Source organism: Centruroides sculpturatus, unplaced genomic scaffold, assembly GCF_000671375.1.
Source record: "Centruroides sculpturatus isolate CEXI.00-Female unplaced genomic scaffold, Cexi_2.0 scaffold589, whole genome shotgun sequence".
Classification (NCBI taxonomy): Eukaryota; Metazoa; Arthropoda; class Arachnida; order Scorpiones; family Buthidae; genus Centruroides; species Centruroides sculpturatus.
In genome coordinates this window covers 98,226-121,198 of record NW_019384972.1, presented here as the reverse complement: position 1 = coordinate 121,198, position 22,973 = coordinate 98,226, and the positions used below count along the sequence as shown (strand labels likewise).

General features: G+C 30.6%; 3 protein-coding genes across 6 annotated transcripts in view; 2 read left to right on the top strand and 1 right to left on the bottom strand.

Moving 5' to 3' along the window:
* The window catches only part of LOC111632625 (serine/threonine-protein kinase 40-like), a 16,170-nt gene extending 13,435 nt beyond the window's left edge, over nucleotides 1-2,735 (top strand). For all 3 annotated transcript variants that reach the window (XM_023377116.1, XM_023377115.1, XM_023377114.1), the window contains exons 6-7: nucleotides 2,016-2,184; nucleotides 2,262-2,735. In XM_023377116.1, coding sequence (XP_023232884.1) covers nucleotides 2,016-2,184; nucleotides 2,262-2,434 — 342 coding nt within the window. In that variant the 3' untranslated portion in view covers nucleotides 2,435-2,735. The remainder of the gene's footprint in view (nucleotides 1-2,015; nucleotides 2,185-2,261) is intronic.
* LOC111632624 (serine/threonine-protein kinase 40-like) overlaps nucleotides 1-13,905 on the top strand; it is a 17,114-nt gene extending 3,209 nt beyond the window's left edge. Inside the window, exons 2-8 of one of the 2 annotated variants that reach the window (XR_002757897.1) lie at nucleotides 4,834-4,968; nucleotides 8,318-8,548; nucleotides 11,282-11,450; nucleotides 11,528-11,672; nucleotides 12,888-13,007; nucleotides 13,083-13,506; nucleotides 13,577-13,905. Coding sequence is in view for 1 of the 2 variants with exons in the window: in XM_023377113.1 (XP_023232881.1) it covers nucleotides 4,888-4,968; nucleotides 8,318-8,548; nucleotides 11,282-11,450; nucleotides 11,528-11,672; nucleotides 12,888-13,007; nucleotides 13,083-13,395 (1,059 nt within the window). In the remaining variant the exon portion in view is untranslated. Of the gene's footprint in view, nucleotides 1-4,833; nucleotides 4,969-8,317; nucleotides 8,549-11,281; nucleotides 11,451-11,527; nucleotides 11,673-12,887; nucleotides 13,008-13,082 lie in introns of both variants that reach the window. The other variant, XM_023377113.1, reaches the window with a different exon arrangement.
* The window catches only part of LOC111632628 (protein downstream neighbor of Son-like), a 35,001-nt gene continuing 25,926 nt past the window's right edge, over nucleotides 13,899-22,973 (bottom strand). Inside the window, exons 11-12 of the mRNA XM_023377118.1 lie at nucleotides 18,682-18,877; nucleotides 13,899-14,297 (exon numbers count right to left, since the gene is read on the bottom strand). Coding sequence (XP_023232886.1) covers nucleotides 13,959-14,297; nucleotides 18,682-18,877 — 535 coding nt within the window. The 3' untranslated portion in view covers nucleotides 13,899-13,958. The remainder of the gene's footprint in view (nucleotides 14,298-18,681; nucleotides 18,878-22,973) is intronic.

The following is a 22,973-nucleotide window of genomic DNA, read 5'->3' as shown; positions in this document are numbered from 1 at the left end:
TATCCCACATTCTTGCAACCTAACCCTATATATATATATATATATAATCGAGATGGGTTGATAATAATAATAATAAGCGCAGATCCGAAACGGATAGGAGTTGAAGGTTGAAATTTGGTACACAGTTAGGGTACAACACGAAAATGCACACTAAGAAGGGATTTTTTGAAATTCCTCCCCCGGGGGAGAGAGACAGGATTAAGGCTTAACACTTCCATCAACAATGGAAGTGTTAAGTAACAATGAAAGTGTCAACAATGGAAGTGTTACGTAACAATGGAATTGTTAATTAAGAGAAAGCGACGTGCAAGATGCGGATGCAGTTTTTTTCGTTTTTGCGGGAAATCGAACATATTTTTAGACCCATCTAAAAATTCTCTAATTAGTCTGGAAACATGGGGACCCAATTCTTGCATTCTGTGAGAACGGGTAAGGTTGACTATAACATAATAATCTTAATCTTTGCTATCGTTACTTTTGCCCGAGCAACGCCGGGCCTACCTGCTAGTTTCGTATAAAAGAGACTACATCATTGTTTGCTTGCTTTGGATGTGTCTAGATGGAAAACAGCTTTGTCACTATACACATACAATTCACATTTAAGGCTGCTTGAATTTAAAAAAAAATTTCTTTTTACATTTGTTTTTCTAGAAAATTGCCTTTTTTAAAATCTCCATTTGAATTCTAAGAAAATGTATTTATACTTAGAGCAAATGTATTAGAATTGTATTCTGTTTTTACAAAATAAATTGTGTAAAAACAGAACTGAACATATATATTTTTAATGTGATGATTTTAGAATATAATAAAATAGTTGTGCCAAAAAAATTATAAAGTAGACTTATTTAATAGTACTGTATTATTTTATTTACAAGAAATGTATTCTTTCAAAGAAGTTGACTGGATGGTGAATGATAAACTACCGTGTTTCCCCGAAAATAAGACAGTGTCTTATATTAATTTTTGCTCTGAAAGATGCACTAGGTCTTATTTTCAGGGAATGTCTTATTTTTTCCATGAAGAAGAATTCACATTTATTATTGAACAAAAAATTCAAAGTCGAACTTAGACAAGAGTAACGTTTATCTGGTCGTGTCGAACTGAACTTACGAAGTTCCCATGCTGGAGTGGACTTCCCACTCTCACTTCAATTTAACTATTTTATAGCGTCGACATCAGGCTCGATGACCAATTAGTGCTTACTGAACCATAGCTCTATTAAAAATGTCATTGTGGCGTGATTCCCAGCCGACCAATTAGCCACCACCAGCCGTAACGTTATGCAAATCTGTGATTCCCAAGCCATAGTCTTATGCAAATCATGCCGTGTGGTGTGATTGTCTGCGACCAATCAGTGGCTGTACTTTCAAAAAGCCAATGGCCACTTTCAACCATCTGTCGATGACCGTTACAAGTAAAAAAACTTTGCTATGTCTTACTTTTGGGGGAGGCCTTATATTTAGCAATTCAGCAAAACCTATGTTAGGTCTTATTTTCAGAGGATGTCTTATTTTCGGGGAAACATGGTACAAGGGATCCATGTTCAGATTTAATATGGACTTTGTGATTTTATGACATGACATTTTAAGTTAAAAGCATGAGATTGTTGGTCAGCTGAGAGAGAACATTAATGATATAAGAGATGTAAATATTTAATATTTAGGAAAATTCTGAGAAGAGTTTTGTTTTGTTTTGTTTTTTTCTCCTGCATTCATTATGTTCAAATGCAAGTAACTTCTTGTAATTCTCATGCTACAAAGATACAAAGAAAAAACTTAATCACTTAAATTCTTTATTTAAAAAGCAACAACTGCTTAGAGTCTACATGTATGATTTTTGACACAATGTTTAGAAAATACTAATAGATCATTATGCATATGAATTTTTCATAGAAATAAATAAATGTAATTTGGGAATATGATATAATCTTAAGTAGACAATATTAAAATGTTTTAATAATTTATTTCTGTATTGTATATGGATGGAAATTAATATTAAAATTAATATTTTAAAAGCGAAATATAGTACACCGAGATTTGAAATTGGGTAATATGGTATTAAACAAAAAGACTCGTCGCATTGTCATTACAAATTTCTGTTTAGGAAAACACCTTCTTAACGAAAATGATTTATTGAAAGATCAACGAGGTAGCCCCGCGTACATAAGTCCCGACGTATTAAGCGGTGAGTAACAACGTTCGGTGAATATCGTGATTACGATATTTAAAAAATAAATTGAAAATAATTTGATTTGCTTTCAGGTAAACCGTATTTAGGAAAACCAAGCGACATGTGGGCAGTGGGAGTTGTGTTATTTACTATGTTATACGGACAGTTTCCTTTTTACGATTCTGTTCCTCAAGAATTATTCAGGAAAATTAAGGCAGCTGAATATGAAATTCCTAGGTATTTTTGCTTCATTGTAGCCATTTAATTTTTTAATACATGTATATTAGGGATTCTATCCCACATTCTTGCAACCTAACCCCTAATGTTTTGCAATATATCTCTTACAAGATTATAACAACTTAACTTATAACTAATAATATTTTTTTGCTTGTTTCAAATTCTAACTGCACAAAACAAAAGATAATACTGTATAAATGATTAATTCTAATGCTGTGTGTTGTGCAAGAAAAAGACACAAAAATATAGCTGAATTTGAATATAAAAAATAGCACCAGCCATGTTCCTTTACTACAGTAGAGCATCGATTATCCGACTCAATTGGGGACTCGGGTTGGTCAGATAACCAAAAAGAATGAAAAAAATACATTATTAGTATAGTATATTAGTATATCCCATGTAATTAGTACTGTATATTGCTATTAACCAACTTTGTGTTGAATTTTCATTGATGTTAAGCCTAGCAAATTCTTTAAAAAAATAATAATTGTCGCTATTGTATTTTTAAATTATTTTATTGCTCACAAAACAAACAACCACTCATAATTAGAAAATTAAGTCTCGTTTAAATATTGGCCTCCCTTCAATGGTTGAGCCAGTGCTGCCAGCTAAAACACGCAAAAATGTAACAAAAATAATATTAAAGTAGCCAAGACACAGCCAAATATTGTAGTGCCACATCACTAGCGGACATTTGAAATTTGCTGACTAGAATGGTTGGTTAATCAGGGGTTGGACAATTGATGCTCTACTGCATTTACATTTAATAAATAAAAATATGACTTTTTCACAGGCAAACAACTTGTTTTTGTCCTCCTTTTTTGTTGTTTTTTTTACATTTAAATGTAATAGTGTTATGATAGTGGCAAAGAACACCAGAGGACGCTTTACCTGTTGTTATATTTTTACATGTTTTTACGGAGGCAGTGGCCTAGAAAAGGTCGTCTCCATAACTATGTGAATATTTAAGGATGGCTGATGGTGTAATGGCAAAAAAGGAGGACAAAAGCAAGGTGTTTGCCTGTGCGAAAAAGTCGTATATTTATTATTTTATTTTTACTTGCTGTTAGAAAAAATATATATTTTTAAATCNATAGTTGAAGGGAATTATTTGGATATCAGGAATAAACAATGTAGGCTGTGTAATGACCAAATTTCTGTATATCATATAATTAGTTTGTGCAAGGGTTGTTCCAAATTTAGAGAACAGACTGGTATTTCCACCTTGTCAGCCATCAAATCTATGCAAGAATTCTACCAAAAAATATTTCAGATGGGATCAATTATGATTACCAGAATATATCAGTTCTTTATTAAATATATTAAAATGGTTGAGAGTCTTAATGAATGATTTATAAATTTACTTTTATTGTTGTTGTTACTTCTATCCAATATTATGTCACTTGATTGTTTAAATGTATGAATAGAAGATAATTTACATAATAATTATTTATTGTCGGAAGATATATTATATATTCACTAGTATTTGTAAGCCAATGTACTCCTTGTAACTGGAATTTGTTCCAAATATCGCTAATAGAATTGTTTGCACTAAAAATATTAATTCTCTATAATGAAGTTGTTTATCAATTTAAAATTCAATGAGTTAATCAAATAATTGAATTTTACATAGATCTATAAATTTATTTTATTTGTTTAATCATTATTTCTAATTACTGAAGAATAAATAATTCTTTAACTGAGAAAAAAGTGGACGAAGAGTAGTGTGTGTGTGTGTATATATATATATATAGTTCTAGATGACAACTCTTCGTATCTTAAAATGTAAATAACTAAATTGATTAGATTCACTTTTTATGAAAATATAGATTTAAAATGCAAATAGCTTTTATGAAAATAAAAACTTGAATATTTTATATGAAAATATAAGAGTATGTATTGTTTTTAAAGTATTTATTACGTGTAATCTGAAATATTTATCATTATATATTCTGTAATCAATATGTAATGATATATACTTCAGAAAATGAAATGTTTATTTGTAGATTCCTGTTTAAGGATGTTTCTAAAATGCTAAAAAATGTATCATATTTTAGTCCCTATTCATAATTTTTCTTTCAAAAATACTAACTTTATTGATGGGATAGAGAAAATGTTGGAAGTATTATACGATTAATGCATCAGAATGAAAGTATTAATTCCTATCACTGAAAAATTATTCATCTAATTTTATTGAAATTATATCAGGTTTTATTACATTTGCTTTTTAGAATGACTTACATTTTTTATATTATTTTTAAAGTTCATTTTCAAATTATTTTTATTAAATTGAAATTTTTGTAAAAATTAAATATTGTTGAATTTATTATATTTTAAATTAATATTATACTCTTTCAATGCTGTTACAGACTTAATTGGCTTAATATATTGTATAATTTCTAAAGTAGTAATAACTTTTTCTTATAGATTTTGACATTGCAAAATCCATCAGAGGAAACGCAAGATGATCGTCAGGGTAAAATGTTACTCCATACGGAATATTCTTTATTATCGTTGCTTCACGATCAAGATGGTGTTGTTCATCATCATGGATTATTCAAGGTATTTTATTATTATTAAAGTTGTTGAATTAATTAAATAGGCATTTAACTATATATGAGTTTTTAAAATTTGCTACATATAGCTGAATATGTCTATGTAAGAAGAATTAATATCGAGATATATCGAGCCAAATACCCCTAACTTTGAATAATTATAGAAAAATTCCGAGATGGTAAAATTCCATTCCTTCTTACGAATCAAGATATTTAAACAGAGGGCAGGAAATGGTTTAATAAACAAATAATGTGGAAAACTTATAGTAGTAGGTAAAAAAATTACATATATAGAGGCATTGTCTTTCAGATGTAATGCCTTCCCAAAAATGTATGAAAACAGTCAAATAATAAGATTCCACAATTAAAATAAGTTCTATTCTTAGAAAACTAAAAAGAAAAATTATAAAATTGTTATTAAGGTAGGAATGTTGGATGTGTCACACGCATTCATTGTAAAAAAAATTGTTATAATGCATAAAACATTAAAGCCATAGATTACACTGAAAATAAACAATAAGAATTAATTTTCACAAATGATTTTACTGTTAAAAATCAAAAATGGCAGAAAGTGCTATTGCTTGATATCCCAAAACTTTTATTTTTCAACTGAAAATGTACAATTAACTAATTTTGCATAGAAAAAGTGACTTATCAAATCACTTTTTTGATGCAAAATTAATCAATAATGAAATAGTGACTTGTCCAAAAGTCAATGACCCTTAAATGGGCTAGCAAAAAAGGATCGATATTATAATTCTAATTATCCACTCTTCTTACATGATTTTAAACAGAGGTGAACACAATAAAATGCAAAATCCAAAAGTAACAGATATATTTTTTTCTAAGAACATTATAATTTGATAAAAAAAAATCATTTATTTAAATTATTTGTGTAACAGAATGAAACTACAATAGAGCATTGATTATCCGACCCAATTGGGGACTGGGGTTGGTCGGATAAATGGAAAAATACATTATTAGTATAGTATATTAGTATATCCCATGTAATTAGTATATCACTATTAACCTACTTTGCGTTGAATTTTCATCAATGTTAAAACCCTAACAAAAATTTTTTAAAATAATAATCGTCACTATTGTATTGTTAAAAATTAGAAAATTAAGCCTTGTTTAAATACTGGCTCCCTTTTAATTCGAGCCAGTATTGCCAGCTAAAACACGTAAAAATAGTATTAAAGTAGCCAAGATATAGCCAAATATTGTAGTGCCACATCACTAGCAGACATTTGAATTTGCCGACTAGAACGCATTCGGTTAACCGATGTGACGGTTGATCGAGGGTCGGATAATCGATGCTCTACTTTATTATTCTGTTTTCTTAAAAACCCAAGACCTCAATAAAAAAGTTGGCTCAATTCAGTTATGTGAAATGTAATAAAATTAATTCTTTCAATTATTTTGAACATTAAGTTATTAAAACAATTTTAAACACTATTAAAATATGTTTTAATGTTAAATTTGAAAATTGTCTTGTGTTAAGATTACAGTATGAGCAAAACAAATATAAAATAAATAGTTCACACGTTTTTATTATAACAAATAAATTTACCAAGAATGAACAAGTTAGGAATAGAATATGAATCAAACAAAAATGTTTAAAATTTTGTTTGAATGCTGTTTAGAATTTCTCATTGTTTGTGAGATGCAGTTCACAGAATAAGGTCTATTTTTGGATGATATAGTAGTAATTATTATTTAATAATTATAGATGTGTATCTACTGTATTTACTTGTATATAAGACAATCTCGCATGTAGGACAAGATGTAACTTTAAAGACCAAAATAAAGAATATTAGATTTAATACATTTCTAATTTTATTTTGTTTAATCACAAATAAAATATCAACTGCACGTAAATGCACACAATGTCCCACAAAAATTACTGGCATTTTAAACTTTAAAGAAAAATCTTGTAAAATCGACCACATAATTTGTTCACGTGAAGCTGGACAATCGGGTATCTTTTTTGCCAGTTCTTAACAGTTGAATCACTCTTCGTCGATTACACTTATGGGTTTCTCCAAATTCTGATTTCTGAATAATCATCTGTTTTTACATGGGAATGGATTAAAACTTATATTGGGCTTCCATCTGATTTTGGAATTTAAATTTGGAATTCAATTGAAAAGCTTTACTTTTCCTACTACTATTCATCTTTACTCCTGACAATATGCAAGATCGATTCAAACAACCCAGATAAATACCAGAGGGTGAGCATCCGGTAAAAACTACGAATACGCTGTTCATAAAAATTATTGCAAAAATTCAAAGAATCCTTCGCTCGCGTGTATAGGACGACCTAGGTTTTTGAAGCAGTGAAAAATGAATAAAAATCTCGTCTTATATGCGAGTAAATACAGTATTTACTGTTTATTTTTTTAAAATAATCATTAAACATGACAAATATGTAATTTCCAATTCCAGTATAATTATGTGAAAACAAATAAACAGTAATCGCATTTTACTCTTAGACAATGCAACTTGCGTGGAGAATGTTTTAAATTCTTTTTTTTGTTCTATTTTAGCAATAGTAAATTTTTTGTGTATGTGACAAAATATTTACATTTAACTTAAAAATATGCAAGTATTGAATATTATTTAACAGACTGTTCCTCAAAGACATGTCTAAAGAACCGAAAAAGTTTGCGATTTTTATATCAATCAACTGTAATAAAGTAGTATTTTAATTTTAAATATATTAAGCATTAAAGAGCAAGATTTTCTGTATAATTTTCCTTCAATACTCTAATTGGTTTAATCTGATTTGAATAAACACTGCTATTTTATTTGATAAATCCAAAAGTAAATAATTTCTATTGATACTAAACTTGTTATATAATTTCAGTAGACAAATATTGTATACAGTTATCTATTTTTACCTAAGTTAATTTTTAAATTGTAAAAAATAAGATTGATAATGAGATTTCCTGTTGTTTTATAATTTAAAAAAGTTTTTTTAATAACATTTAATTATTGAAGCATGTTAACTTGATTTTTTTTGTTTGCATTAAAAAAGTAAAATAAGTTATTGGAAGGTAAAATTTTTAAATTTAATTTTTGACTCCATAGAAAATACATTATATTGGAGTAGAAAGACAGTCAACAACAAATTTTTCATTTTAAACTACAAACCATTTAAATATAATTAGATAATGAAGTTTTAAATAAATAAATTGTTTATATTTTGAAATAGTGTTATTTATGTTAAAATTTAAATTATTTCAGTACTGTTAAAATGATTAAATTTAATTTACAAAACTGTTTTGGTTTAAACTTGTTATGAATTTAAAGTATTATTATAATAAATTTTCAATCAATTATGTATTTTATAGGATGAAGCTTGGGAAGAGAAAGAATTATCTACAGCCGAACTTGTTTACACGGGAAGGAAAAAGAAGCGACTGTGTTTGGTACTAGATTGTCTCTGCGCTCACGATTTCGGTACGCGCACGGCCGATATGGTAAACATGCAGCATTACGTGATTAAAGAAAAGAAATTACCCGAAAGAGAAGCAATGTTAATATTTCACGATGTTGTTAGAATTGTCTGTGCCCTTCATAAAGTAAGTAAATATATATCAATACAGGAATTAAGTTATAAAATTTTAGAAATACATTGCACTCTTGCTAATCTAATTAATTTTGTTCACTTTTCCAGTAAACATTGCAACCAAAAACAATCTCAGATTACTTTTGAAAAGTAAATAATGAATTTTAAAAATTGTTTATACAGTATTGTATATTAATTTTTAATATATTTTTATTGTAATCTTTTTTTGACTTCCTTTTCTAATATAACCTTGCTAATCCAGACAATCCTGTACAAAAGTTAATTTAGGTAAGCAAGAGTGCATTATATCTAAATTAATGTATGAATAATAATTAATTTTTTAAACCATTATAAAATATATGGAGCCTGTACTCAAAATTTTAAAAATTTGTATGTACGTCCAGTTCTGTTTTTACGTGGTGGATGTTCCCAAAAAGCCGAGCGAAAAAGATACTGTCCGTATGGAAAAAAAAACAAGATTGGTTCTATACTTTAAAAACAAAATATGATTAAACATATCCTATTTTAGTTACAATTGTCCCTTTTCTGATTTATCAGCAGCACAATTTAATAAATTTATATTACTTTCACAAATTTTATTATAATTTTGTTATTTGAGTTTTTCAATTAAACATCAAATGGTATAAAAAAAAATATTCTGTATTGAAAGAAATCCCAAGAAATGCAATCATATAGACAAATTGTCAAACTTCAAGTTAAATATGATCGAAGCAAACTAATGACAATCCATCTATATATATATATATATATATATAATCGAGATGGGTTGATAATAATAATAATAAGCGCAGATCCGAAACGGATAGGAGTTGAAGGTTGAAATTTGGTACACAGTTAGGGTACAACACGAAAATGCACACTAAGAAGGGATTTTTTGAAATTCCTCCCCCGGGGGAGAGAGACAGGATTAAGGCTTAACACTTCCATCAACAATGGAAGTGTTAAGTAACAATGAAAGTGTCAACAATGGAAGTGTTACGTAACAATGGAATTGTTAATTAAGAGAAAGCGACATGCAAGATGCGGATGCAGTTTTTTTTCGTTTTTGCGGGAAATCGAACATATTTTTAGACCCATCTAAAAATTCTCTAATTAGTCTGGAAACATGGGGACCCAATTCTTGCATTCTGTGAGAACGGGTAAGGTTGACTATAACATAATAATCTTAATCTTTGCTATCGTTACTTTTGCCCGAGCAACGCCGGGCCTACCTGCTAGTTTCGTATAAAAGAGACTACATCATTGTTTGCTTGCTTTGGATGTGTCTAGATGGAAAACAGCTTTGTCACTATACACATACAATTCACATTTAAGGCTGCTTGAATTTAAAAAAAAATTTCTTTTTACATTTGTTTTTCTAGAAAATTGCCTTTTTTAAAATCTCCATTTGAATTCTAAGAAAATGTATTTATACTTAGAGCAAATGTATTAGAATTGTATTCTGTTTTTACAAAATAAATTGTGTAAAAACAGAACTGAACATATATATTTTTAATGTGATGATTTTAGAATATAATAAAATAGTTGTGCCAAAAAAATTATAAAGTAGACTTATTTAATAGTACTGTATTATTTTATTTACAAGAAATGTATTCTTTCAAAGAAGTTGACTGGATGGTGAATGATAAACTACCGTGTTTCCCCGAAAATAAGACAGTGTCTTATATTAATTTTTGCTCTGAAAGATGCACTAGGTCTTATTTTCAGGGAATGTCTTATTTTTTCCATGAAGAAGAATTCACATTTATTATTGAACAAAAAATTCAAAGTCGAACTTAGACAAGAGTAACGTTTATCTGGTCGTGTCGAACTGAACTTACGAAGTTCCCATGCTGGAGTGGACTTCCCACTCTCACTTCAATTTAACTATTTTATAGCGTCGACATCAGGCTCGATGACCAATTAGTGCTTACTGAACCATAGCTCTATTAAAAATGTCATTGTGGCGTGATTCCCAGCCGACCAATTAGCCACCACCAGCCGTAACGTTATGCAAATCTGTGATTCCCAAGCCATAGTTTTATGCAAATCATGCCGTGTGGTGTGATTGTCTGCGACCAATCAGTGGCTGTACTTTCAAAAAGCCAATGGCCACTTTCAACCATCTGTCGATGACCGTTACAAGTAAAAAAACTTTGCTATGTCTTACTTTTGGGGGAGGCCTTATATTTAGCAATTCAGCAAAACCTATGTTAGGTCTTATTTTCAGAGGATGTCTTATTTTCGGGGAAACATGGTACAAGGGATCCATGTTCAGATTTAATATGGACTTTGTGATTTTATGACATGACATTTTAAGTTAAAAGCATGAGATTGTTGGTCAGCTGAGAGAGAACATTAATGATATAAGAGATGTAAATATTTAATATTTAGGAAAATTCTGAGAAGAGTTTTGTTTTGTTTTGTTTTTTTCTCCTGCATTCATTATGTTCAAATGCAAGTAACTTCTTGTAATTCTCATGCTACAAAGATACAAAGAAAAAACTTAATCACTTAAATTCTTTATTTAAAAAGCAACAACTGCTTAGAGTCTACATGTATGATTTTTGACACAATGTTTAGAAAATACTAATAGATCATTATGCATATGAATTTTTCATAGAAATAAATAAATGTAATTTGGGAATATGCTATAATCTTAAGTAGACAATATTAAAATGTTTTAATAATTTATTTCTGTATTGTATATGGATGGAAATTAATATTAAAATTAATATTTTAAAAGCGAAATATAGTACACCGAGATTTGAAATTGGGTAATATGGTATTAAACAAAAAGACTCGTCGCATTGTCATTACAAATTTCTGTTTAGGAAAACACCTTCTTAACGAAAATGATTTATTGAAAGATCAACGAGGTAGCCCCGCGTACATAAGTCCCGACGTATTAAGCGGTGAGTAACAACGTTCGGTGAATATCGTGATTACGATATTTAAAAAATAAATTGAAAATAATTTGATTTGCTTTCAGGTAAACCGTATTTAGGAAAACCAAGCGACATGTGGGCAGTGGGAGTTGTGTTATTTACTATGTTATACGGACAGTTTCCTTTTTACGATTCTGTTCCTCAAGAATTATTCAGGAAAATTAAGGCAGCTGAATATGAAATTCCTAGGTATTTTTGCTTCATTGTAGCCATTTAATTTTTTAATACATGTATATTAGGGATTCTATCCCACATTCTTGCAACCTAACCCCTAATGTTTTGCAATATATCTCTTACAAGATTATAACAACTTAACTTATAACTAATAATATTTTTTTGCTTGTTTCAAATTCTAACTGCACAAAACAAAAGATAATACTGTATAAATGATTAATTCTAATGCTGTGTGTTGTGCAAGAAAAAGACACAAAAATATAGCTGAATTTGAATATAAAAAATAGCACCAGCCATGTTCCTTTACTACAGTAGAGCATCGATTATCCGACTCAATTGGGGACTCGGGTTGGTCAGATAACCAAAAAGAATGAAAAAAATACATTATTAGTATAGTATATTAGTATATCCCATGTAATTAGTACTGTATATTGCTATTAACCAACTTTGTGTTGAATTTTCATTGATGTTAAGCCTAGCAAATTCTTTAAAAAAATAATAATTGTCGCTATTGTATTTTTAAATTATTTTATTGCTCACAAAACAAACAACCACTCATAATTAGAAAATTAAGTCTCGTTTAAATATTGGCCTCCCTTCAATGGTTGAGCCAGTGCTGCCAGCTAAAACACGCAAAAATGTAACAAAAATAATATTAAAGTAGCCAAGACACAGCCAAATATTGTAGTGCCACATCACTAGCGGACATTTGAAATTTGCTGACTAGAATGGTTGGTTAATCAGGGGTTGGACAATTGATGCTCTACTGCATTTACATTTAATAAATAAAAATATGACTTTTTCACAGGCAAACAACTTGTTTTTGTCCTCCTTTTTTGTTGTTTTTTTTACATTTAAATGTAATAGTGTTATGATAGTGGCAAAGAACACCAGAGGACGCTTTACCTGTTGTTATATTTTTACATGTTTTTACGGAGGCAGTGGCCTAGAAAAGGTCGTCTCCATAACTATGTGAATATTTAAGGATGGCTGATGGTGTAATGGCAAAAAAGGAGGACAAAAGCAAGGTGTTTGCCTGTGCGAAAAAGTCGTATATTTATTATTTTATTTTTACTTGCTGTTAGAAAAAATATATATTTTTAAATCATCTTATTATTTCTATTGTTTTTAATAAATAAAAATATAAATATTTTTATATTATAATTTTGAAGCAATATATGAGATATAAAAAGTTTAATACTAATACTACTAATTTTTAAAAATTTGTAGCGAGGCTCGTGTTTCAGAAAACACCGTAACACTCATAAAAAATCTGTTAGTTTTGGAAGCAAATAAACGTTTGACAGCCGAACAAGTTTTGGACTCCGTACATTCCATTTGCTGTCAATGGTAATTAAGTGTAAACTTTTACGATAGACTTAATTAAGATGTTATTTTGAAGTTTAATTAAAATATATATTTTAGGTGGCTAATAACCGGCGGACCGTTTCAAGTCGTTCCTGACATAGACAACCAGAATAATTCTCAAGAAAAGAACGATAAGGCGCCGATGGTCAGCACGACCACGAGCAGTTCTCCGCTGATGCTGGGCCAGATAGAATCGCTCTTGTTGTCCACGCCCGTGACCAGCGAAAGAGTCTGCAAAGAGAAGAGGATCGTTCACCACCAGAGTCGTTTCAGAGGGAGTTTTCCAATTAACAGAATATACGAAGAAGCCCGACCTCTGACGGCAGCCGAACTGATGAGCTTTCAACACCTCCTTCCAGGTAGCTCTTAAAAAGGAGAGAGAATTCATTTTTGTGTTCATCAAAGCATTTTGAAGAGCTCAGATAACGTTTGACATTAAAAATTTCAAATTTCAATTGGGGCAACACTATAAATTAGTAATATAATTTAATTTATTGTGAAAAGTCCATTTGATGTAGAAAATTTTCTGTTTTCACTTTTATATTCAGCATTATGAAAGGATTGTTGTTAGCATGTTTGAAGTTTTGTATCAAGAGAAATTTGATTGCTTTGCAAGTGTATACTTTTAAATTTTTTGTCATGCAACTGTCAGTACTAAAAAGTAGGAAATGATTGGTTATCTAAGATTTTGCATAATTCTACACAAAATCAGAATGACTTTGTCAACTCTTTTTGTTCATTATAGAAACCTTATGTATTGCATTTTGAATGATTTTTTTGAGTAAAAACAAGCTATTTGTGATCAACAGAATTAAAATAATTTATCAATATAATCTTTGCATAAAATGCAAATTCATTTTCTGTAAACAGTGGCAGCTTAATAAAAAAATATATTTACTTAAGGTTGAGCTTCATTGCGAGTGTTTAAGTTGTTCAAGTACACTTGTACAGGCCATTTATTGAAATAATTTCATTCAGGCCAGTCTTGTCTGCAGAGCGTTTGGCACACATCCACTGTAAGGTGTCTTTACATATTCCACAGTCCTTCAGATTTTCTATTGCAAAAGCAGAAAAAGAAGACTCTTCGTGACATGGTAGCACAGAGCAAAACGGATTGGTGGGTCTGTGCGAGAGAAGTAGAGACTTGTAGTTTCCGTCTTGCGTCTGACGAAGCAAATGGCAGAGCCTGTGCAACGTACTAGGGAAAATGGGACCGTTCAGTTCTATTACGTGTTGATTTACATTGTTATGTTTAACGTTGCCTTGACGCACCTGAAAGAAAGAAAGAAATTAAAAAATTAAAAATATTCTATCAGATTTTTTAACAATTAGCTTTAATTTATACATCAAAATCTAGTTTTATTCTATTATTTATGTTTGCAAAAGTTTCTTTACTTAATAAAAATCATAATACCTAATTTTACACTTTAAATCCCTTTCACAAAATTGTTTTCAATGAATATAAAAGATTTTTTCCCAGAAATATTTGTCATATCTTCATTGATGATGCAAGTGTCTCAAACACACAACTAGTTTCACTAACCAAAGAAAGTAATCTCTATTTGATTATAAATCATTGTAAAGAGACCCATCAACAGTAGTCAATTACAGTAGAGCCTCAATTATCCGACTCAATTGGGGACTGGGGTTGGTCGGATAACCGAAAAGTATGAAAAAATCTATTATTAGTGTAGTATATTATTATATCCCATGTAATTAGTATATCGCTATTAACCTACTTTGCGTTGAATTTTCATCGATGTTAAGCCTAACAAAAATTTTTAAAAATAATAATCGCCGCTATTGTATTGTTAAAAATTAGAAAATTAAGCCTCGTTTAAATACTGTCTTCCTTTCATGGTCGAATGAGTGTTGCCAGCTAAAACACACAAAAATAATATTAAAGTAGCCAAGACATAGCCAAATATTGTAGCGTCGCGTCGCATCACTAGCAAACATTTGAAATTTGCCGACTAGGACAGTCGGATAATCGAGGCTCTACTGTAATATCATTGAACAGTGGCAATTAGTCATATCTCAGTTCATGCAGCCAGCCCATTGGTCGGGCTTAGACACTTGAAGAAAATCTGGAAAACTTTGGAAACTAACTCCTATTTAAGTGTTAAACAACAGTCCAAAGATTGATGTATCCCTCCATGAAACATCAGTCTTGTGTTACACATCCCATCAAACAAACAAAATATTTTAGACTCATCATATTCTTAAAAAAACTTAAATTAAAAAATTCTAAAATATAGATTTTGGTATTATACAAATAGAAATTGGTTTACTTAAATTTAAATTTTGTTGCCATCATTTTCTTTGTCATTCTACTCTTCCACTTACTGTAGGAACAATGTTTGTGCAAAGTAAGTGAGAAGAGACAATTGGCATTTCTCATTGATGAATTACTATTATGGCTTGAAGATCTGAAGATCTGAATATACAAGAAAGGCCAACTGTACGGTTTCAGTACCATGGCTGTCCGGCATATTATTCGCAGGCTGCCCGACGAGCATTACCTCGGTGTTACGATGGTCGTCAGATAGGACGTAGTGGTCCAATATCTTGGCTCGCTAGATGCCACTTAATTTAACATCGCTTGACTTTTCTTTATGGGGACATATCAATGGAAAGGCATACCAAAATGTACCTACCACCAGAAAATAAGTAAGAATGAATATGAAATACTGCAAAAATATTCCTCAAGGAACACTTAACCTGTCACCAATCTTTTCTTGAACCTATTGAAAAATGTATGGAGGTTGAAGGCCATCTTTCTGAACACTTGTTAGATTGATTTATGTTTTAGCAATTAAAAATTGCTTTTCAACTTTGGAAAGAGAAATTTTGTTAACCTTTTAAAACTGAAATGTGAAAACTAAACAAAAAAAAAAAAAAAAAATGTTTCAGTCTAAAGTCATTTGTTTTGCATAGAATCAAATGCCACTACAAAAGATTTAGGTTTCCATTTGAAAATAATGAATTGACCTTTGAAAAAATATGAGGGCAGTTTTTTCAATGTGTTTGATGTGTCAATCTCCTATGGTCCATAAAACAAAGACAAGTGTACATAACTTTCAGTAATAAATTCATTTTAGGTACAAACATGGTTACCTTTCGTCATAATCACCATGAAGATTGAGGCATTTGTCATATCTGTGGACAAGCTTTGCAATCCCTCTTCATAGAATGTTGCCACCAATGGCTCACCATGGGCCTTAACATTTTGAAGATCGTCATTAGTCTCAAACCTTTGCCCTCCTAGCCACGTTTTCAGTTCAGGAAAGAGGTGAAAGTCACTTGGTGCTAAATCTGGGCTAGACACTGGGTGTTTAAAAAGTTCCAAGCTGGGTGGAAGTTGTCACACACCTTTAATGTGTGACGACTTCCATCTCCCGAACCAAAAACGTGGCTAGGAGGGCAGAGGTTAGAGACTAATGTCAATCTACAAAACAACATTAGGGCCCATCTCAAGTCACTGGTGGCAACATTCTATTGCAAAGCTTGTCCATAGATATGACAAATGCCTCAATCTTCACAGTGATTATGTCAAAAAGTAACCATATTTGTTTTATGAACCATTGAAGGTTGAAAACAGACAAATGTAAATAACAAAATGAAATTATTACCAAAAGTTAGGTACAAACTGCCTATGTAAAAAATATGTACCCTTGTTTCCCTTCAAAACAAACATTATTTTAAATATTTCCCTCTGTTTTCGAGACATTTCCTGTTTCGGGTTGCACAATTCATCACCCTGTGCATGTTTACTATACAGGTAATTCTGAATTTGTTAATCTTAATGTATTTCAACTGTGGTTTGTGGTATTTCTGTTGCTTCTTATAAATCATGGGAAATATCAAGAGTTGTTCTGAAGAAATTATTTTTAAAAACTTCCATTTGTTCTTTTACATATTTTAATACATTTCCAGAAATGTTGTAAAAGCAACATTTAAAGTGATGCATGAATGCATGAAGTGAAGCATGGTATGTTAACAACATCCAAACTGCTACTGATCTGCAAGTTCTAGATTTTGTCCTACATCTCATCTGTTTGTGTAAACAACTGCTCTCTTGGAGAGGGAGAGAGTAAAGCAGCTAACACAACATAGTATGCAAGACCACTTATAGATGTCTGCAATAGCTTACGCTGGTATCACTAATACACAGTTTGTTGTAAACTTCACACTAAATTTTGGCATAGAAAATGCAAGAATATTCTGGGATTTTGAAAACAATCACAATAAGAGGATGATAACAAATGTAATTTTAATAAGTAGCATCCACTTTATATATAAAAAGCAATATTTCTTGTACATTAGTAATTTAAGAATTTAGCTTAAAAAGCTGAATGTGTGTGTTAATATACAATCTATGGTAACCTAATTGTGAAAATGTGTGAAATTTAATTTTTATAATTTTACATTTTTTTTTACTAGTCAAAATGTTAAATGTCATATTATCAGTATGTCTTTTCTTACTTTGAATGTTTAAATACAATATTAGTTTACATGTTCTACAAATAGAGAATCATTTTAGTTTTCATCATCAAAACATTCCGTAGAAAAATCTGAATATTTTATGATTTTATAGCTATAAAATTACTATAGTTAAAAAATAAAGTTTTATGAGTTGATACTAGACTAGTTCAAAAGTTTAAAAATTTTCTTTAATGATACAATATAGTCAGAGAGATACTGTAAAACTGGTTGAGATTATAATAAAAGCATACACCAATACCTGTAATCCGGTTAAAATTATTTAACCCACTTCATTGTTTTGTAATTTAAGTACATATAAATAAAAGTAACAAAAAAAGAAAGAAAGAAAGAAAAAGCTGTTTCTTTTAATTTTTCTTTACCATTCTTCTTTGCATGTGACCACCAGCACAAATTTAGAGTTCCTTTTTATTTAAATTTTTTTTATAAGGCTATAACTTGACAATGGCTATTAAAGACAGTTGAAAATGTTTGTTTTTATAATAAATCTGGTTCTTTTTAACTGGATTACAGGTATTAGCGTGAGATTTAAATATAGTCAAATCAAAATTTGATTTAATGTTTACTTTATATTATTACTGTATATTTCCATAGATAAGACTATAGTTGAATCATAAAAAAAAGCCCCCAAAATCCAGGGACATCTTATAGGACAGATAAAAAAAAAATTAGATTGAAATTTATATAAATTAAAATCATTATAAAAAAACGGAAAAACTAATTATTTACTCGTAGAGAGTAGGGTATGTCCACAAAATAGAATAGCCCATAAGACATTTTTGTGAATAGTCAAGGTCATTACCCAAATGCCCGAATCAGTGCGAACGTTTGCAACAATCGCAAGACAGTGCTGCCAGATACAAGAAAATAAAATTTGTTCATCCAAAAAATTACGAATAGGACATAATTCCGTATACATTATTATTATCCAGATGATGATTGCTGATCTAAACTAAATTCATAGGCCTTTGATAGTTTGGGGGCTGTCTTATAGGACAGATATATGCTAAAACTATAAAACTATAAAACTTTGACGAAAATTTATACCTCATCTTATCTGCAGAAATATACAGTAAATACTTAATTATAGATGTATCAATTTCTTTTTTAATGCAAGTAAAGAATAACAATTATTATTTTCTCAAACACTAACCTTTACAGATTGAAGTGATCCACCATGAAAAGCAGTTGGAGAAAGAAGTGTTGGTGGAATGCCCGTTAGTGGTCCTGTTTTAGAGAAACATAGTTTTGTATTCAAAAGAAAATTTACTAATGCTTGCGTTTCCATTCCTTGAACATATACGAGACTTTGTGGTCGGTAATCGACACTTTTTCCATTTTCTTTATCTCTAAAATCCAGTTAAGGAAATTAATGTTGATAATGGTTCTTACTGAAATGTTAGAACAATATAGCAGAAAGCTCCATATTTCAAACGTTCATCTATCTATACTTTTCAAATACAAGAATGGAATTATCCATTGTGAATAAAGTTCAAAATATAAATTAGGTATTGTTTATGGCTATTATTTTTGATATAGTATACAATGACACTTCACGCCATCGAAGTTATTATATGATTATAACACTTACGTGTTGTGGCATTACAGGAGTGGAGTCTTGGAGAATGAACTCATCCGACCTTAGAAAAGAACTCATCTGCTAGCACTTTCAGTAGTATATAACTACCGTCTTCAGGCGGTCTATCGAATACAACAGCTTAAGATTTTCGAACACTTATCTGATGGTTTCTCAAATTTCAGATTTTCGAAATTATTGAACAATATTTCTGTCGAATTAACTGATTTTTTCGTTTTCGAATGTTATTTAAAAATCTTTTTATGCATCATAGCACATGGAACGAAAACAGTTTTACTTAAGCATGTTTTAGGAAGAATAAGGCCGTAAAAGAGCCCAGAACATGCATAAAGTATAAGATATGTCAAAAAGACATCCGAGTAGCAAAGACTTCAACATCATGGATTTAGTTTGTTTAAAGGCTGTTACCCAAAGTTCTGGTAATTCGAGAGTTGGGGAGTTGCACGATTCAGTGACTGAAATATAGAGACTCTCCCAAATAAATAGCTCTTTATGTTCGTTGCAGCCTTTCAGTAATTTTGTTTTGTTCCAGAGCGGCTGGTAATTGTGGTCAAGCACTTTCTTTGCTAACTCTGTAACTGGCCTGCCGTTTTTGATGTCGTCTTGATGTTCAAGAATATGTGAACATAACCTTCTAGTTGTGGCCCCTACATAACCAGAGAAATAACAAAACAATGCAAATCGTACCAGCAACTGCTAAACACCCAACACACCACAAAAATGATACCAGTCCCTATCAAAAAAGAGGAATACCCTCAGACTTCGACCCAATCACAAGGGGAAAACAAAACAGTCAGCACTAAAAATACCAGCAAAAATGAAAGAAATGCAACCTAAAAATGGAAAATGCTACAAAAAGGTGTTAAGAAAAAAAAAGAAAAGAAAGCAGAAATAACTAAAAAGGAAAACAGAAGAAAAGAAAAGCAAATATAGAGCGCCAATAACCAGAAAAAAACAACACATGATAAAAAATAAAGAACTCCTCCTACAAAAAACACCACCAACAAGGAAAAAAAGACGACTAGGAAAAGAGAAGAAAAAACAGAAATGGAACAAAAAAACAGCAAGCAACCAAGACCAGCTAAAACACACAGTGCCAGATGAAGAAAACAATGATGTAGGGGCCACAACTAGAAGGTTATGTTCACATATTCTTGAACATCAAGACGACATCAAAAACGGCAGGCCAGTTACAGAGTTAGCAAAGAAAGTGCTTGACCACAATTACCAGCCGCTCTGGAACAAAACAAAATTACTGAAAGGCTGCAACGAACATAAAGAGCTATTTATTTGGGAGAGTCTCTATATTTCAGCCACTGAACCGTGCAACTCCCCAACTCTCGAATTACCAGAACTTTGGGTAACAGCCTTTAAACAAACTAAATCCACGATGTTGAAGTCTTTGCTACTCGGATGTCTTTTTGACATATCTTATACTTTATGCATGTTCTGGGCTCTTTTACGGCCTTATTCTTCCTAAAACATGCTTAAGTAAAACTGTTTTCGTTCCATGTGCTATGATGCATAAAAAGATTTTTAAATAACATTCGAAAACGAAAAAATCAGTTAATTCGACAGAAATATTGTTCAATAATTTCGAAAATCTGAAATTTGAGAAACCATCAGATAAGTGTTCGAAAATCTTAAGCTGTTGTATTCGATAGACCGCCTGAAGACGGTAGTTATATACTACTGAAAGTGCTAGCAGATGAGTTCNTCTTTTTACATTTGTTTTTCTAGAAAATTGCCTTTTTTAAAATCTCCATTTGAATTCTAAGAAAATGTATTTATACTTAGAGCAAATGTATTAGAATTGTATTCTGTTTTTACAAAATAAATTGTGTAAAAACAGAACTGAACATATATATTTTTAATGTGATGATTTTAGAATATAATAAAATAGTTGTGCCAAAAAAATTATAAAGTAGACTTATTTAATAGTACTGTATTATTTTATTTATGTGCATAAATAAAATAATTATTTTCAGTAATCTTTAAATAATAAGTAACTTATCTGAATTACTTGATCCTTATAATTACTAAGATGCTAAATTCAAGATTCATTAAACTTTAAAATAAAAAGCAAACAATCATGTAGACATACATAGGCTGATCTATAGGTGAAAATTACTTCCAAAGCAAATGTTCAATTTGATGTCCTTCTGTATGCAGAGATTGGTATAATGCTGCAAATTACATTGTATGTATTTGAAAATATCAGATGTAATAAACAAGCAGCATATATTTATTCTTATGAACAGCAATGACACCATGTATGAATTGTAAAATAAATGGATTTTAGATGACCCCAAAGAAAAACAAAATAGCAGCATGAAATCCAGGATCTGAGTCACCACCTGATTAATCCTCTTCCCCTAATCCATTGACTTGGAAAGAAGCAGTATTGATTCCCTCTACTGGACCAGACTTATCAAAACTGTATATAATAAATACAGTTACAATATATATGTACAGTGTATATATATACACACTGTATATAATGCTAATGCACTTTTGATATACCCTTTAGAAAAGTCCTTATAAAAAGTTTTAATTGGCATACATTTTAGTTTTTGTTATTCTGAGTAACATTTTGAATAAAATTCATTTGTTTTATCTTTATAAGCATAAAATTAAGCTGTAAAACTGAATTAGCTCCACGGGAAACTCCTGTGAACTTTGACCTATCGACCTGGAAGTTTCACAAGCACCTCACTGATAACAAGAAAGGCTTAAGTTTAAAATTTGAGCTTTCTACACCCAGTAGTTTTTCTCTAGGATTGTCTGCAATACCAGATGAAGAAGCAAATACAGCTTTTTTTTTTGGCAATTTTTGCATTTTTCAATTGCTTATATTTTGGCAACCCCTTTATAGAAAAACCTGAAATTTTTCACACTACCTAAGAAAACAATTTTCTTTGGAAGAGATATTTGGAATTATTTCAGGTGTTTGGGGGTGGAGAAATCAACTCCCGAAAATTGGCAACTCTGATTCCTGTATATATATATATATATATACAGTCAGTCAGTGATTTTTTTACTGCATAGAAAGCACATCCATGCACTAATCTAAGCGGAGGAGAGCAAAGGGGAAAAAACTTAAAGATTATATATATATATAACACTTAAAAATCCAGGACACTAAAGTTTATAAAAAATATAAATGTAGATAGTCCAAACAGCATCTTCTGTTGCCCCTTTTCACATCAGGAACTCATCTAAAACACACTGGAGCTCAATCTATTTGAGGCTACAGCTTCAGTTAATCATGTAAAAGACACAAATGTCCACCAATGATTAGGTATTGTAAAAACAATTATATTACATTTAAAAATCCAGAAAATGTAAAGTTCATTAAAAACACAAATGCTGTTTGGAATGTCAATGAAAATTTGAATTTAAAGATATCACTGTAGACCAGTGGTTCCCAATTAGTGGTACGCGTACTCCCGGGGGTTCGCGAAATTGCATGAAGGGGTACGCACGACAATCTAATCTAAAATCGGCCAATTTAAAATTTAAATGCATGAGATGAAACAATAAAAAAAAAATAATGGTTGGACCATCAAAAATTCGGCAATTTACAACACGATGTGGAATGCACAAATTCGTTTATCTATATCTATATCTATATCTAAAAATGGACATGTATGTCCCTATATTTCACTTTTCCGCCAAAACTACACATCGCACGTGAATGGTGTTTGTATGTGGTAGTAGCCCCAAGTCTCCATTCGTGCACTATGGTGGTTGCGTCTCGATAGCTATAAGGGTGCGGGAGATATGGGCTTGAAAGTGGTTGAAAGTGGCTTTCTATTTCGAATGTTTTGTTCGAATTTGTTCGAATT